Raw genomic sequence first — 18,058 nt, 5'->3', positions numbered from 1 at the left:
ATCACCCAAGCTTCATCTTTCAAAGGTAGATAGCCCAGCCTCCTGCTCTCCTCCGTGAGTGGAAACAAATTCTTCCACACTAGCATTAGCTCCAGATCGAACCACCCCCAAATTTCGGTTGGATCCTGCCTTATCCATTGGATCATCTCATCTCTGATTGATATGGCCTTTCCCTAGTAGAATATTGCCTACTTGTCTGTTTTCTCCTTAGCTGCTGATTCTCAAGGAGTTCATTTGTGCTTCTTTCTCTGTTTCCTTAGGGCTAGCATCTATTCTTGATGAGCTTGAGAAAAGGAATGGGCCTCGGTTCGGCCCATTCACATTTGCAAGGCCATTTTTCAGCCCCAAAAACAAAAAGCTCACTAGAATTGCTCGCGCCCATACCATTTAGTTGGCTTCCAACGATAACCTTAGCTTTCTGGTTGGTTTTGGCGCGAAGTCCGTTCCCTTTGGATTTTTTGCCATCATATGATTTGCTATGATATGACAGGAAGGTCTTAGACTCCTCCCTAGGTGCCATGGCAGCTTGGGTCTATGTGGCTTTTCTTTTCCCCGCCGCCCTGCCTATTTCGTTTGTCCGAGGCAATGACTTGTCATTCACAAACTGGACAAATTCATCTAATTGGCTCAATATAGTGTTGTTTAGCTTGCCTCTAGCTTTGTTCATCGGCTTATGCCAAGCCACAATCATCCAATCCCCATAATCTTCCTAAACTCTGTTTGGAGACCCCTCCACTGCCGACTGCTGGGAACCATCACGAGTTTGGTCATTACCAGTTTGTTCTGGTTGTGTTTTTCTAATAGGATCTCACACAATGTATGGGCATATTTCTTTTTTATGGCCAATCCTCCCACACGTAAAGCAGAGGGCACTGATGCCTTCGTATTGAATGCTCTGTTCAAGCTTATGAAGATAAATAGTTCAGACAAGAGGCTTATCGAACTTGCACGCACAGTCGAGCAAATCGCCCTTTAGCTCCATTGGTTGTGTGAGCATTAGATGGAGGACAAGTCCAATAGCTCTACCTATCTTAAGAAGAGCATTCTGCTCATAAAACTCAATTGGCAACTCAAGCAATCTAATCCACATTACAATTGAGGAGAACGTAGTCGAAGAAGCTTTAAACTCAGGCTCCCATTGTCTAATGGCTAGGAAATGTTGCCCTATAAACCAAGGGCCACCCTTTAGAATATTATCTACATCTTCACTGAGTTCAAATTTGATTAAAAAGTAACCAAACCTCAAATCTATGCAATTGATTCCCCCTCTTGGATTTCACATACTACAAATCTTCGAGACAAGGAATGAGTATCCCACCTTTCTCCCAAAAGGCTTGATGATAAGGGCTTGGTGCCATAGGGCTCTCATGCGAGACTTATCTTCTCTGGAAAAGCATACTCTAACACTGTCTTCATGAGAGTTCTCCTCTTCATTGTCCGATTCAATGTCTTCTTGCATAAAGCTATCAAAACCAAACGCTTTCTCAAAGGCCCTAGGAATTGTCCCCACTAGCTTATCTCTGTAACTCTCCACCTTGCTATTCTGATTAACTTCCTTATCCCCTACTAGTTGATGGCTTTCTTTGAATTTTTTGGTGCTACAAGCCAAAGTGTCTTCTTCTTCATCACAGCGTTTTAGTCTTTCTCTCTCCATTTCGCATAATAACATTTTCCCCTTTTTTTTATAAAACAAATATAAAGAAAATTTCTTAGTTTATCGATTTTTTTTTATTTTAGAATGCTTAGTTTACTGACTAGTTAAATGAAAACTTATTATTTTTATTTTAAATGAATTTTATTTTATGAATGAGATTAATTTTAAATTTAAAAATATATTTAATGTCACGTCGTAAATGCAATAATCGTAGCATTGAATTGAAGTAAATGATTTTTTATGCAGAACAGAATGGTACCCTGTTCTTAGATGTTTATCATGATCTTTTTAAGAGCTCCCCCCGTAGTCAGATCAGATAGTTTTTTCCTTAAGAAAAGGTGGGACCTAATAAAATAGTGATCAATTGGTGCTAAGTTTCCATGTGAGTTGGAACCTTGAAAGCCAGATAGATTAGACACTCAAGATTAGATATTCATCCTTTCACAATTCAATCAAATCGACCTTTCATTGTCAAACATAAGCGTGAAGAGACTAAACACCCTAAAGAAACCCTATACTTTTCTTGCTTGGGAAGAGTTCTCGGCCTCTCTTATTGGTCCTCTAACCCATTAAATTCTAGGACCACCTCTTCCACAACCAAACGTTTTTTCTATAAAGAATGGAATTATGAATTTATTATGACAGATGCGAAAGTTTTCCATTGAGGTAGGTCCGTTAAAGTGAAAGGCACTAAAGTTTATGATAAAATTTCTAGTGAAAAACCCCTGCACTAGGATGGCTCCTCATTTGGTAGCAATTTAAGGATGTTTGCTTATACAGCACACTAGTACACTATTATTAGGTTCGTTTGGTTAGAAGAGTGAAAAAGTGAAAGAATAGAAAATAGTAGAATGATGAAAAAGTGAGAGAAAAGAAAAGATTTTATTTTTTCTCTTATTTGTTTGGTTGAAAGTGGAAAAGTAGAGGGATAGAAAAAATGGGTTTAAATAAATTTACTCATATACCCTTATTAAAGAATGATACCCAATTAAAAAAAGTGACAAATAACCATACAAAAAAAAAAAAAATCTCTGAAATTTATTAAAAAAATAAAAATCATGTCCTAAAAAAAATCAAGTCTAGTTAAGAAAAAAAAATTCTCACGCCCAACCCATAGAAAATCAAAAAAAATAAAAAATAAAAAGGCAACGTTTCTGCCCAGAAGAAGAACAAAAAGCAGCCTAGAAAATCAAAAGAAAAAAGAAGAGGCAACGTTGCCAAAAAAAAAACATAAGCCAAAGCAATTGAGAAGAGGCAAAGTCATCAGGTCATGAATAAAGTGAGAGGTAGGTGAGAGAGTATTTATGTAAAATGCATTTCCAAGCACTTTTCTCTCCTCATTTTCCTTGCAAACTGGGAGGATAAAAAAATTGGGCCCGAAGGGAAAACTTTCTTCTCTATTTTCTGTCTCTCCTATTTTCTTTTCTCAACCAAACAGTAGAAAATAATATTTTCCATTCTATTTTCCTCTCCCTATTTTCCATACTCCCTATTTTCACCCCAACCAAACACACCCTTAAAGTTGGTAAGCTTCAATCAGACTAATTTTTAAATTCGATTCATGTCATAGTGATGATTTGAATTGAAGTTCCATCTAGGGTCATAGCAATGATTTGAATTAAAGTTCCATCTAAGGTCTAGTAAAGTTTAGGATAAATTTTCTTCTAAAAAAAAAAAAAAAGAGGTTTGTGATCAATTTTTACCATAGTAAGTAATGATAAAAGGATTTAACACATAGTTTGTTTTGACTGAAAATGTTTTCTTCGGAAAAAGGAAAATTTTTATTATATTTCGTATTTGATTTCACTAAATTCTTAAAAGAATTTTCACACTCAGGTTCACACGAAAAATCATTAATATTTGGGGTGATAAAGGTAACTTTGTTGGTGATGGTGACGACAATAATAATAGTGATGCAGGAGGCAGTGTAGTGGTAGTTGTAGAGATGGTGATAATAGTCATGATCGTGAAGTGCCATACTTTCGCTAACAAATTGATGTGCTAATAACTACACGAGCAAGAAAAATTACTTCAATGGTGGAAGCAAGTGTCCCTTTGTCTCTAGTTTTTTCCTTTTAACTTTCTTAACTTATTTGCTTGAAAACAAAATTTTAAAACCTAACTTTTTAAGGTATAATTATATTTTAACTACCTTTTAGCAAACAAACTTCAACAAAAAGTTGTATCTAAACGGACATTGAATTAAGACAAAATAACAATTTAAATCTCATACTTATATGTGGTTTCATATTAAACTCTACACTATTATAAAAACAATACGTCTGAAGATAAAATATTTTAATAAGTAATGAATTAGCAGGTTGTGATTGGTATACAATAAAAAAAATAAAAATAAAAAAATAAAAAAAAAAAATTGATGTTAGTAATAGCCTTAGTGAAAGTGATGGTGCATTGATCACAATTTTTCACCTCAACAAGTTGTGAAATTTGTTATATGTAGCATTTGTTGCTATAAAAAAAAAAAAATTAAAAATGTTTCAATTCAAACCACACCCCCATTTATGGTAATGTCCTAATTAACTATACTTAAATAAAATAAGAGTCTTGTAACCTAATTGGCACGTCCTGATACACAAAGCGTTAAGAGGTTTAAAGGAGAAAATGGTTCGAACTGCAAAGCTAGAACCCTAAGAGTAAAACATAACGGGTTAATCCACATCAATTATGTCTAAAGTTGTTAAAGTACGCGTTAAAGAACTCTAGTTGAGTAGATCAATGGGTGTATTATTAAAGAGGTGTCCAAATCTATTTAAGTTGTGAGATTCAAACTACATACATGAAATATCAAATATCACAAAGTATACCATTACCATTTACATGAAATATCACAAAAGATATCATTACCACTGGACTCTAACATAAATCCCTTGAAATTAGTGTTTTGATTCATTGCTATTTGACTCTGAATACCAAAAATTGTTCAAAATTGGTTTAATTGTCTATCAAGCCAAGAGATTGTCAATATAAATCGTCTTTAGAAGCTTCCTCTAAACGTTTTTTGTTGATAACTGAGATTGGTATTTGATTGCAATTTGATAGACAATTAAACCAATTTTAATAAAGGACCAGCACAAATAGCATTTTAAACGTTTAGAGGAAGCAGTCTGCTATTAAAGGACCAGCACATTCATGACTCATAAATGAGAGTGAAATGAATCAAATAGCAGACTGCTCAAATTGTCTCAGGCAATGACGTTTTCTTTTTCCCCTTCTTTTGAACAATCTGTTTTCTGGAATGTTGAGATTAAATGAGTTGAAAACGCTTACATAGTTCTCGGTCAATGAAAAAAACACTTAGTCAATACTCTGGAAATTTCCTCTAAATGTTTTTTCTTGAACATTGAAGTTCCATCTAGAATAGAAAAGACACTTTCTTTGTAGATCCTAATTTTAAATAAAAAATACCTGATGGAAAAGAGAAGTTCGATTTTTAAAACATTTTCTTACAGAACAAAGATAGGCATGAAGTGGCATTCTAAATTAAAAAGAGCCTAGGGGTACATTATTAAAGAGCTTAGAAATGCTATTACAGGAAATGGCTACCAAGCACTAATACAATTTTTTTTCACATTTGCTGAAGACTAACCCACTACTTTTTCTCTAAAGTTAACCACTTCCGCAACTGTGAAAAATGTTTTCTTCAGCATAACTGTTTCCAGATATAAACCACTCCTGTTTTCAATTAGGTTCAGAGATATGAAAAGGGAGCAAGCAAGAAAGTGAATTTTGGTTCCAAAAGGAATTGTGACATGCATTATTTTGGCGTATATAAAGGAACCAGAATTCCTAAAAGCAGAAACCAGTTTTATCAACAAATATCTCTTATACATAGTGAGTGGTTACAACATAATGAAAAGATGAAAGGGCTAAAGACGACATTCCAATGGACTAAGAAGAGACTTCAATGTATTTTCCCACATGCACTGCATGGACCTCACTAAACATGACATATTTGATGCAGTGCAAAAAATTTGAATACTCATCCAGGAAAAAAAAATATAAAATAATTTAGTAAATACTTTATACACAAAATAGTCCAAGTATTGTAGTTCCTGCTTTTGCCACATTACATCTTACTTGTGCTTTCCATGGTCACAAACCTACTTACCACCCTTGCTATAGCTGTCTCTTAGAGTTACTGTCCGATTAAAGATGAGCTTTCCAGGAGTAGAATCTCTATCAACCACAAAATAACCTGAAATTGCAGATATAAAACACATACAATCAAATAGGAAAGCAATATATAATACAGAACCATGTGCACCCAGGAGAAACATTCATAAAGTAACTGGCACAGCTAAAGCTAAATGTCTAGGTTTGGCTTGAGTAGAAAATATGATACATTGGTTTTGCTTTTTAAAAGCTTTAAAGGACAAAAATGCAAACTTTGTGAAATGATAACAGCAGTTGGATAAATTAGTTTAAAGAATATATCTCACAGGTAATGGAAAGTGGAGGATGGGAAAGTGGAGGATTCGTATTTTACTAAGGTGCCTAAGTTATAACTTGATGCACAATAAATTCTATGCCATGCAAGTGCACCTTTGTTTATATTTTACAAATAAGTCATCAAAATATTCAATATATAAATAGTGGTGAAAGGGTTCTGGAGTCTACCAAGCCTTTCAAACTGAAATTTGTCCCCAACTGCAGCATTCTGCAGCAAGGATGTGGCATATGCACCAGGAATCACCACTTTGGACTGTGGGTTCAGATCAGCAAGCCAATCATCAAGTTCAGCAGGGTTCTGATTCAACAATAAAAACACAGGTAAGAATTTATTTCAAATATAAAAAAGATAGAGGGAAATAAGAAAGCGTTAGATAGTTGATGTCTGCCAACCTCTGAAAGGAACAATTTGTCAAACAATCTGACCTCCACCATGAGTGGATCAACCCCAGGAGAAGGGGCAGCCACCCAATGAAGAACTCCCTGCATAATATTTAATTTGACGAGAAAAAATGAAATAAAATTGACCAAAGCATTCACCCAACACCAAATTAATTTTGTAGTGCTCAAATGAAGGTTCACATATCAAACAGGAAATCCAGCACAACAATGAACCTTAGGCTTTGTCTTCTTTGAAGGATCATACTCAGCTCGGATCTCTAGAATAGTTTCCTTATCATCAGCTAGGATAACTTCAGTGCACTTTATGGGGAACGCATATCTGCACCAACAAAAAGAATTCTCAGTATATAGTGCAGATCTGAAAAATATGACTGGCAGAGAGGACTTTACAATATATGCATACCTGAGTAGGACAGATTTACCCGGAGCAAGCCCATAGTAATCCTTTGAATCTTTCATCCGGAAGTCAGAATTTTCAATGTATATAATATTCGAAAAGGGGACCTAAGGTGGAAGCAGTAAAAAGCAGAACCGCTAACAGATTATAAACTGAACACATGGAGCAAAATATGGTTCTTAATTAACATGAACTTCACAATTAAAGTAGAAAATGTGATATGTACATAAAAAGAGTAAAGTTATTCTCATAATTAATATTAGTCGATTTTGTTGAAGACCAAGCATAAATTATGGCAGTAATATCATAAGTACAGTTGCCACAATGAGCCAAATATTCTAGAGCCAATATGAGTTAAGGACGCAAACAGAATATTAAGTTTCCTAGCTGATTGGTCAAATTCTATATAGCAGCACTGAAGCAGTATTATTCTCTTAAAAAGAACAGAACTATAATTTTAGCCTTGAAAGAAAGAGATGAAGAAATCCGCAGTTACCTTGTAAAAAGCAGATGCATCATCTGTTTGAGCATCAGGCCATCTCTTTGCATCGAGATTTATTATTGAGTCAGCTTCGAGGTTTGTAATAACAACCTTGAAACAAATAAAGGATAAGTTGCAACATGAGTGGGAAAATATTTTAGAGATAGTTCAAAACAAGATACAAACCTTGAGCGGATGTAGCACGACCATTGTACGGGGTGCTGCTTTGTTTAGTTCTTCTCTTATGTGATACTCGAGGCGATCCAAATTTATTATACTGTTGTCACTGTAGCACAAGAAAAGGTATATTTATGATAACAACATGACATAGATCATACACTTTATTTTAATCAATGCCCAATACACACCCTGAACAAAAGCATACCTTCTTGTGATCCCAACTCCCCTAACAAATGCATTAATTGCAGTTGGAGTCACACCCCTACGACGTAAACCAGCTAGGGTCATGAGGCGAGGGTCATCCCAACCATCAACCCACTTGTCTGTTACCAATCGGTTTAACTGCAAAAGTATACAATATTCAATTACTCTAGGGATAACTCATTAGCATGATAAGATAGATATTTTTTCAGGCTTCCTACAGAAACATGTTATCACACACCTTACGCTTTGACATCACGGTGTTGGTAACATTCAGTCGCGAATATTCCCATACATGTGGTTGGTAAAGGCCCAGTGCATGTAATAACCAGTAGTACGAAGCACGGCGTGTCTCAAATTCAAGCGTACACAGCTGCATAAGACATTCAAAAATTGACTAAGAGTTAATACATCACAAAACCAATAATGGTTTATTGACAATCAGATACATTCTAAGTCATAAACAAAATACATGCAGAATTCATAACATGCAAAAACATTAATGAAAAAAATCTACACAACTGATTGCCAGGAATGAAACTCAGAGTGAAGACTCATATTACATGCAAAAGAGTTCAATGGATACTAAAACAAATGCCATAATGAAGACCAGTCACATAACCATTATTATGGCTACAGAAAGCAACATATATCAGAATTTTATTCAAGGGCAGGTAAAGCCCCCCTGTCCAACTATTACCAAGTCAAAATATAGTAATAAATAAGTTCAAATTTTGCTAATCTAGACTGCTTCATTAAACCAACAACTAATCTGGCCATATCCTTTTTTTCCTTAGTTCAAAATCAGGCTACATCAAAAGAACATAACCATATAACCACCAGACGGAAAGACTTATCTAAATATTTATCAATCCTTTGACATGCATCAAGCCATGGCCAATCTAGTTATTATTATGGAAGCATCAAAGCTAGTGGTTATCACAATAAATAAACGACAAACAATCCCAAGAAATCAATCTGTTCTTAAACTTTGTTTGTATGAACTTATTTTCACCTCAAAAGAGAATGTATAACTTTTTAAAGAATCACATTTTCCAAGGTATAGGTGTACTCATCCAGGAGCACAGACTACTAGTACAAAATTGAGCTTAGATACATTGTGGGTAAATGCGTCAAGGCACATTAAGGGTGCATTTGGATACCGCTTATTTTGCTGAAAACTGAAAACAATAAAAAAATAATTTCCGGTTACTGTTCACACTCACAAAATACTGTTCATTTGCCTTAATACACTGTTCATCCCATGAACAGTGCAAGAGGCGCTGATCCCAAAAAAAATAAAAGAAGAAGAAAACGCAGACGTGAGCAATGAAACGCGTATACAAACACGTACTAAGTGCATAGTTTGTGGATGCTCACTAGTGCTTTATATATCAACAACAAAAACCAAGCCTTATCTCAAAATTTTTGGGTCAGCTATGGATGTTCAACAGTTTAGTCAAGGTCAGCCACATATATTATTTTCTACCATTCTATTATATCCGAAATCATACTCACATACACTTTATATATCAAAATATAAATAAATAAACAAATCACAAACATAGTAAATTATCCTTATTTGTTTTGATATGTAAACCAAACAAAAAATGTTTGTATAGCATAACACCTTAAGAATCATGTTTGTATCATAATCAATGGACCCTTCAAGATTTAGGGGTTAATATTGATGATTTACATTATTTAACATAAAAATAAAAGAGCACACTTAGGTATGCTTTGTGTTTTTTTTTTTTTTTTTTTTTTTAAAAGTACTAAAAAAGTTCGCTTGAGGTGTGGTTCATTCAAGAAGCATAGCTTTAGCCAAGCAAAGTGCGTAGACCTAGGGACTTTGAGCTTTGAACTTTAGGCAGGCCTAAGTGTGCTTTTAACAACATTTAGATATCTTTTAAAAAAAATAAGTTTCTTAAATAAATTTTCCAACAATTTAAAAATCTTCAATTTATTCTAGAACGCAATCAGGAAATGACACCTATCAGAGGTAGAAAAACATACCGAATGTGTGATATTCTCAATGGAGTCCACAATGCAGTGAGCATAATCATAACTAGGATAGATACACCACTTGTCTCCAGCATGCGGATGAGGAGTGAACTGAAGAAATTAAATTTTAACCAATAAATAAAACCATCTCCACTTATTTGGAGTAATAAAAGATGTTTAGTGGTGCACACTTGCCTTGATACGATAAGCGATAAGGTCATACATATTATAATTATCGCTTTGCATGTCTTGCTTCATCCGCAGTGTTGCCTTCCCTTCTTCAATAAGACCTTTTCTCATGTCCTCAAAAAGTTTCAATGATTCTGAAACCGGTCTGTCCCTCCAAGGACTGTTCATCTTTTTTTCCCTAGACTCCTTTATTTCATCAGGTGTCTAAAACAAACATTTACAAAGTCAGCAACTTTATCAAGATTGTTTAAGAGAACAAACCCATTAAAGTAAATACAAAGCACTAGAACTCAACAGCAGCCTCAGCTACAAATTCTTCATCCACCAAAGAAGAATTGGACTAAAAAGATTATATTCAAGAGCCCATTTTGCTACATATAACTACATAGCTTGAAACATTAAGTAAGCAACGAACTTTGTAATGAATCGATAGTGGAGTGGATGAGTCAAATCATAACAAAAGGCAGGGAACATGAGCAAATAAAACCATAAAATAATGTTTAAATTTTCCAGATGATCGAAAGTTGTACAATTATAAAATAGCAACCTGATGATCAACATATGCATGACCCCTTCGTATGAGCTCCACTGCTAAATCGTACAAATCTTGGAAGTAATCACTAGTATAAGTGATCTGCAAAAATTCAGCAAACCTCAAAATGTGGCCAAAACTAAGGGTAGCACAATAAAAGATATGCTATTCATGTAGAGCAACTGCTATACCTTTAAGGGCTCCCAACCCATCCACTGGACAATTTCTTCGATATGATCAATATACTCTTTCTTTTCAGCTAGGGGATTCGTGTCATCATACCTAATAGTGCCAAAAATCAGGGATCAAACTCGAAAGAAGGGCAGCTGTAAAGTTCTCTTTTCAATTTATATAGAGCATACACAAAAAATAAGAAGAATAATATTTTGCAACAAACATTAAACCATAAAAGTCAATGAGCTCTAGCTCAAATGGCACCTCCTCCCCACGTAAGAGCAAGGTGGAGTACAAGGACCTTGGTTCGAGACCCACCAAGTGAGCGTATAACTTACCAAAAACAACAAAACAAAGCCAGAAAAAGCATTATCTTCTAGCATATTGATTAAGTATGAAGAACATTCTTTTAGTTTGTCAAGGAAGCAGATGGAAGTTATTTTAATTCCAGATAATAAGTATAGGTTTTCAGCCATCCATCACAATAATTATATGTACAAACATGCACAGATCCTCTCTCTCTCTCTCTCTCTCTCTCTCTCTCTCTCTCTCTCTCTCTCTCTCTCTCTCTCTCTCTCATTGCAAATCTAATAAGTTTCTCTCATAGTTACAAATCTCATAACCACCACTTGCTCTCATTAATTCAAATTTCTAAATTTCAAACCTCCATCACTACAGATTTCAAATCTAAATCTCTCTCTTTCTCTCTCTCACGACGACATAGGCATAGTGGACATACTATGAAATCTGTGGTGTGCCTCCAAAAGGGAGTTGAAAGATGAAAACTACGATAAAGATTTGTAAGTCAAAATCTGTAGATCTATTGTGGGTCTTTCTATTTCTTTTTCAAGAGATTAAAAACAAAAGCTAAGAACAAAAGTTCCTTTGATTGCTTTAACAACTGTGACTTTGGGATAATTTTGGCATCTTAACAGAACCATTCAAAAATCGATCGAGTCATCTTAAGCTGCTGTTTGGGCCGACTTAAAATTCTGCAGATACGATTTTCGATCGATCGAGCCTGTTCTTCGATTGATCGAACCAGGCAGAATATGAAGTCTCCTTCCTGCAGCTTGTATGTTCTTGAATCTTGACTTGAATCACCTTGAGCATTATCTAATAAAACCTATAGACTCTAAGATCTATATCTAGACAAGTTTGTGTTCACGATTTGCCAATTGTTCTAAACATTTAGAATCTAACAAATTGATCATTGAAGCTTTACATTGGACTAAAGACTATCTCATTTTTGGTACCCACACACATCACACATGTCTATGTTCAATGAATGCCTTATTCATTTATGTGATTATACTTGATAAAATGTGTTTCACACGCTCAATTTTTGTTGATTAAACACAAAAAGATTTTTGAGTGTTTTAGTTGTTTTTGGAAAGTATTTTTTTTTTTTAACAAAAATTGTCAAAATCTTCAAAAATAGTGATGCCTTGTTTTGGCGACTTAGTCGCGGGTTGGTCTAGTCGCATCCCCAGTCACGAGCCCACACAGAGATTTTTTGTGACTCATTGGCGGGTTAATGTCCCAGTCACAAAAAATACTTAGAATATTTTTCAAAATTTGGGTTTTTATGTTTTCTCGCAGCTCAATGTGGCGACTTGTTCGTGGATGGAAGGTCCAGTCGCGAGGGGTACACAGAAATTTTCGCGGCATACCTCGCGACTTCCTCGCGGGTAGACCTTCCAATCATGAAAAACACTTAGAAAAATTTTCAAAATTTTTGGTTTCTAGGTGTCTTGCGTCTTACCCTAGTGACTTGCACGCAACTTGACTTAGTCACGAAAATCACGTGTTTTGTGGAAACAAGTCAGTTTTTAAAATCCTTTTGAGTTTTCCCCGAACTTTTGTGACTATTTATTGTCTTCCCCATTTGAACCTCTCTCAAACTCATCGTGTTTCTCACAAACACCGCCATTCTCATCATTTTCTCAACAACAATCTTCAAGAAAAGATATAGGTTCTTCATTATATTCAAAGTATTTCATGTCTATTGTCTTGTATTTCTTGATTTTTGTGTTTTTGTTAAGTTTTGGAAATATGTAGTTTCGTATATGGGTTGGGTATTTGTGTTTGAGTTAGTTCTCTGGTTATTGTTGACATTGCTTATATGATGCTTGATATACATGTTTTCATGCATGTTTCTCACTTTTGGGTAGTATATCATAATTGTTTTGTGCTGTGCAAATCATGCTCCTTGTATTGTGTCTCAAAGTCTGGTACATGTGTTTCTATGAATTTCGTGGTCTACATTGTGCTTATTTGTGTCTGCAAACTTATCACATTTGCACATCTCTTGCACCATTATTGATTATTCTTAAATACATGATGATTTTCTGCATACTTGGTCCATTTACCTTGTTTAAGTGATATGTCTTTCTCAATGACAATGTGTGTTTATTTCATGGACTAACTTGGATCTAATCAAGTCTATGTTTGTGTATTGTGGCTTTGCACTTGGTTCTCTGCTGTGTGTATGTTATTTTGCAGATGTCTTGTCATTCTTCTCGAGGAAAAGAGCTTGTAACTGAACTTTCATCATCTCCTATTTCAAAACAGACTCGAAGTTCATCTCAAGCTTCAAAAATTGAGAGATTCAGGACTCCTCTCAACTCAAAGACCTTTGACAGCATTTTTAGAAAGCCTCCTACTGTGGCGGAAAGGGTTGTAAAATTTGATACCTTGGGAACAACATTTACCCTTAGGATTTTTGAAGCAAGAGATTGGGCTGATCTATTCGGGAATTTCGAAGACCCGGTTGATGAATTGGTTAAGGAATTCTACTCTAATGTCAGATACACCAGAGTATAGTTGAAATGTTGGGTAAGAGTAACATAATTCTCCATCAATCCAGAATACATTACAAATGTTGGGTAAGAGGAACATAATTCTCCATCAATCCAGAATACATTGCAAAGGTTCTTCGCATCACCAGACCAACAAATGTAGACCTCACTCCGTATGATGAGAGACTACTTCAAGTACAAGACATTCTTCAAGTTCTTGGGCCTGATCATGAAGTTAGAAGCAAGGGCTCATCTATAGGCACTGCACAGTTTACGCCTAAACTGACAACTCTAAAATTGATCATGTTCTCTAACCTCTACCCATTGTCTAACACCGCTTTCATCAATCTTAGAAGAGCACAATTTCTATGTGATCTCATTACCGGAGTTCCAATTGACATCTGTGCCCATATCTTTCAGACCATTGGGAAAGCAGCGGCTCGATCAGCAGCCTGAACATGTATTCCTTTTTGTAGTCTCATCATGAAGATCATGCTTCTTGAAGTTGTCCATTCACCAACAGATGGAAAAATTGTGTCATGTCCTCGACCAATATCCGTGATAACTCTTCAAGCAAGCAAGAGTGACTCCTCTAAAGCACCTAAGAGTGAGCCATTCACCCATGCCACTCCATCTGGCCATGATTCAGCTACACCTATGCATACCGATATCGTTTCTCCCATTCCTTCTGAGATGCAAACAACTGGCACTCCATCTGCACCTCATAGCTCTCGAGCTGACAGGTTGAGCACTTTGATTGAGAGTGTGTCTCAACGGATTTCCAGTTTCGAACGGCTTCTCTACTCCACCAACAACCAAATTCAAATGCGTCTCACAGCCATTGAGACACAATTAGATGCTATTCAGCAAAAGTTGGAAGAAAGTCTTTAGCTATTCGTGCCAAAAATGGGGAGAGATAGCATACAGTAAGAGGGAGAGCAACACAAGAATGAGGAGTGTGCATACTGAAAGGGGGAGTTATGTGCTCAAGAAGAGGAAGTTGATATATATACACTCACACATACTTTTGGATAGTCTAACAAACTTTTGTTTTGCTTGTCTTGTTTATAACTATTTGCTTGCTGTTTTTATAAACTCTTGTGTGGATATTTAGTTTAAGCTTACTGTTCTGTAAATATTGGTGAGTAAAAAAATAATGTCAGTGGTGGGTTCAAATTAGAACCAGTAATAACTTTTCACGTAAGATTTTGATATGATTTTTGTGAAAGTATTATGAAAAATGTTGTGACTATAACATTTTTCATTGAAAAATATAATTGTTGAGAATGAATATAGGAATAATAAATGATGCTAAAAAAAGAATAAAGAATTAATGAAGAAATAATATTTAAATGAGACAGAAATTGAATTAGTAAATTTGATAGAAAATGTATCTGAAAAAGTTGGTAGTTAAAAAATAAAAGTCACTATTTATTTCTAAACAATACAAAATTTTGAAAAATATGCTGAATGTGCTCTTAAAGGGTTGTTCTTTCCGCTTTAGCCACAAATTTAAAACCAAAAGCTAACATGTAAAGAGCAACAAATAACAGGTGAAGAAATATTTAAAAAAAAAAAAAAAAACATTTAAACATATTCAAGCAAATATCCAAATCTCGAATCGTGGTTCCAAATGGTGAGTACCTTATCTCGAATCTCAAAAAGACCGAATCTGAATAAGACCAAGAAGCTTCCTTCCAACTGCGATAAGGATTGGACGTGTTAACCAAAAAATAAAGATAAGGATTGGACAAGGAAAAAAAGGTTCTTTTTCCAAATGACCACACATTGTTTCCAAAGTGCCAACAAGGAAAGGACGAAATACTTTTACTTTTATCTCAGTTCTCCATCAAAGGACACAATTCCTTTCCAAATGACATACAAACAAGTTTTGCTAGTATCAGTAGCTTTTGGCTAAAGAGGGCATGGGAATCATCCTCCATTTCATTTCTTTTCTTCTCTTCAACAATCACTTCCAAACTTCTAGTGTAGAGGAGTTGCGTTCAAGTATTAACAACATTTGGTGGTCTCTATATTGAGGGAAGCTCCATAATCCACTTGAACTTAAATCACTCTTCAGGTAGATATAACATCTATGCATGCATTCAATTCTTTTGTTCCTCCTGATGTCATTCTTCTTTCATGTTTTGTTATATTGTTGGACGAAAATAGGTACGGTTTGTTGGCACTAGCTCTCATCTTGGTGTTTTTTGTTTTTACTGTTTCGCACGCAGACACCTTGTTTCAGTATACATTTGTTAATCAGGTACAAACATAAGCAGTTTATAGAGAATATTGAACCCAATGCTTTCATCAATACTATCGGAAAAGGACAGGACGATAAATTTTTTTTTTTTGGGAGCCAAAGTTTAGAAAAAAACATTCCACCTTATTTAAGAATAGGAAATATACTAAAATTCAAAGCTATATAAAAAATAATAAAATATAAACAAAATGATAGACACAAAATAAGAAATATACTACCATCTGTTTAGTTTATATTAACAAAATATGAACATAATAATATAGTATAAAATAACTTTTTGGTTTTGAGTAATGTTAGAGATACAATATTTTTTACAATTGTTGTGATTACAGATGACATCACTTTATCAAGGTAAAATCATACACCAATTACACTATTTTTATTATGCATCAATTAGAATATGTTGTGTTATTAGTCATGAAAAAAAAAAGAAAAAAAAAAGGTTTGTACCTAAATTTATTGTATCATTTGTGATAGCAGGTAATATCAAATTTGTGCCTTAGTGTGATATCCAAATTTGATTGGATATTGTGTGAGCGGGAGGAGTTCTACATTGGACTTATTCTAGGTTGATATGGGTTTTATTAATAAGGACAAGAAACCTCAATTGTGTCTAGTTTTTTTGGAGTATAGTGCAAATGTGATTTACATTTTTTTTTTCTTGGATCATTACATACTTTTGCCACGATTATAATGTGATCAACTATGAGTGGTAAAAAAAAAAAATGTTGAGTTCATTTCAAAGCAATTGTCCATTATGCATAGCTTATCACATCATTAAGTTGTGGTAAATGGTGTGGTTGTAGAAGACTTGTTGTATTGATATTTGTGTTGCTTTAGAACATTCATGGATTAACCATTTGAGATTTTTTTTTTTTTTTGGTTGAGAAAAATAGAAAAAAAAAAATTTTAAGTGTTTGGGAATAAAATATTTTTTTTTCATGTCATAACGAACTAAACTTTTAAAAAATAATTCTATAACAGATGACAAAGTAAATGCACTAATCTTCCTAAAATTTCATTTACTTTGTATTGCAAGTCACCTACTTTGATATTAAATAATAATAAAAATCTATAGGCATAACCTCTTTCGAAAACTTTTTGTACAGTCCACTTTATTGTCTCCTATTTACAATCTGCCATCTTCAGTTGTTAGGAGGAAAAAAATTGTGAATATTAACTTATTATTCCACTTAAGACTCAAAGCTTCTCTTTAAAAAAAAACAAAAACAAAAAACACTTAAGTCTCAAACCTGATAATCAAACACACACCACTGAAATTAAATGCCAATACTAATCTAAAATATATGGGATGCTCTCTCAATGAGATCTATTTAATTCTTTTTGTCTCTTGCCTACGAGATCTAGATGCGCCATTATTTATTTATTTATTTTATTTTTAAAACACCACATCAACATCAAAAACGCTATTTCTTCAATTAAATTTCAGACAGTTTTATTTTGACAAACATTTCGAAAAAAAAGGCCCGAAAGCCTTCACAAAATTAAGAAAAGAAGAAAAAGAAAGATTAAAATTCTAGTTGCGCAAAAGTAGAAATCATCTCTATCTATCTATTTCTATATCTATAGTGCTATTCATATAAATAATATACGAAGCCTTTTAAGGAGGTGTTGACACGTTTACAATTTAAAAAGCGATGCATTACAATCTTTCACTATGTAAAACACTGTTTGGAGCCTATGGGTATAAAAGGAAACGAACCGCTTAAAACTGAAAAAAAGAAAGAGAAAAGGAAAGAAAGATTGATACGCGGAGAAAGGAGAGAGAGATGAGGCGCGCCGAAGACACACAGAGAGACCGAGAGCGAGAGCGAGAGATCCCAACAATGGCGACACGGTTCAAGGAGAAAGGAGAGAAACCCGTAATTCCTCTCTCTTCTCAGAAACCCAAAAATCAAAACCATATCCTTCCCCCAAAATCAAAATCCAAAACTTAGATGAGAAAGAAGTAAGCGATCAGAGGTGCCATTCTCACGCAATCTCCGATTCTCTCACACAATGGCCACCGATTCATCAGACCAACTCAACTTCAACCCTAATACTACTGCTATCACGTCCACCAGATCGCCTCGAAGAAGGAGAGAAAGAACCAACCAATGAGGCTTCCGATCAACCTTCTGTAACCCCGTCGATTCTGACACGAAGAACAGCACCGGTACGTTATTTTTTTTTCCATTTTTTAGATTTGGGTATGAAATGTTACTTTTGATTTAGTTTTTTTTTGTTGGATAGGTTTAGATTTGATTCATTTTTGTTTGGGTTTTTGGATTCTCTATCAAAATGTTT

General features: G+C 34.6%; 1 protein-coding gene and 1 long non-coding RNA gene across 2 annotated transcripts in view; one reads left to right on the top strand and one right to left on the bottom strand.

The window, feature by feature from the left end:
• Positions 1–5,458: 5,458 nt before the first annotated feature.
• LOC112040953 (glutamine--tRNA ligase) overlaps positions 5,459–18,058 on the bottom strand; it is a 16,833-nt gene continuing 4,233 nt past the window's right edge. Inside the window, exons 7-19 of the mRNA XM_065775859.1 lie at positions 10,702–10,806; positions 10,526–10,612; positions 9,985–10,182; positions 9,802–9,900; positions 8,027–8,158; positions 7,790–7,926; positions 7,591–7,690; positions 7,420–7,515; positions 6,930–7,030; positions 6,740–6,845; positions 6,518–6,607; positions 6,293–6,422; positions 5,459–5,870 (exon numbers count right to left, since the gene is read on the bottom strand). Coding sequence (XP_065631931.1) covers positions 5,776–5,870; positions 6,293–6,422; positions 6,518–6,607; positions 6,740–6,845; positions 6,930–7,030; positions 7,420–7,515; positions 7,591–7,690; positions 7,790–7,926; positions 8,027–8,158; positions 9,802–9,900; positions 9,985–10,182; positions 10,526–10,612; positions 10,702–10,806 — 1,476 coding nt within the window. The 3' untranslated portion in view covers positions 5,459–5,775. The remainder of the gene's footprint in view (positions 5,871–6,292; positions 6,423–6,517; positions 6,608–6,739; positions 6,846–6,929; positions 7,031–7,419; positions 7,516–7,590; positions 7,691–7,789; positions 7,927–8,026; positions 8,159–9,801; positions 9,901–9,984; positions 10,183–10,525; positions 10,613–10,701; positions 10,807–18,058) is intronic.
• LOC112000274 (uncharacterized) overlaps positions 15,370–18,058 on the top strand; it is a 5,206-nt gene continuing 2,517 nt past the window's right edge. Inside the window, exon 1 of the long non-coding RNA XR_010629913.1 lies at positions 15,370–15,565. This is a non-coding gene — a long non-coding RNA (uncharacterized LOC112000274). The remainder of the gene's footprint in view (positions 15,566–18,058) is intronic.

This window comes from Quercus suber, unplaced genomic scaffold (assembly GCF_002906115.3).
Source record: "Quercus suber isolate HL8 unplaced genomic scaffold, Cork oak 2.0 scaffold_121, whole genome shotgun sequence".
NCBI classification, from domain to species: domain Eukaryota; kingdom Viridiplantae; phylum Streptophyta; class Magnoliopsida; order Fagales; family Fagaceae; genus Quercus; species Quercus suber.
Note: the sequence above shows the minus strand (reverse complement) of the source record. Positions and strands in the feature narration are given on the sequence as shown.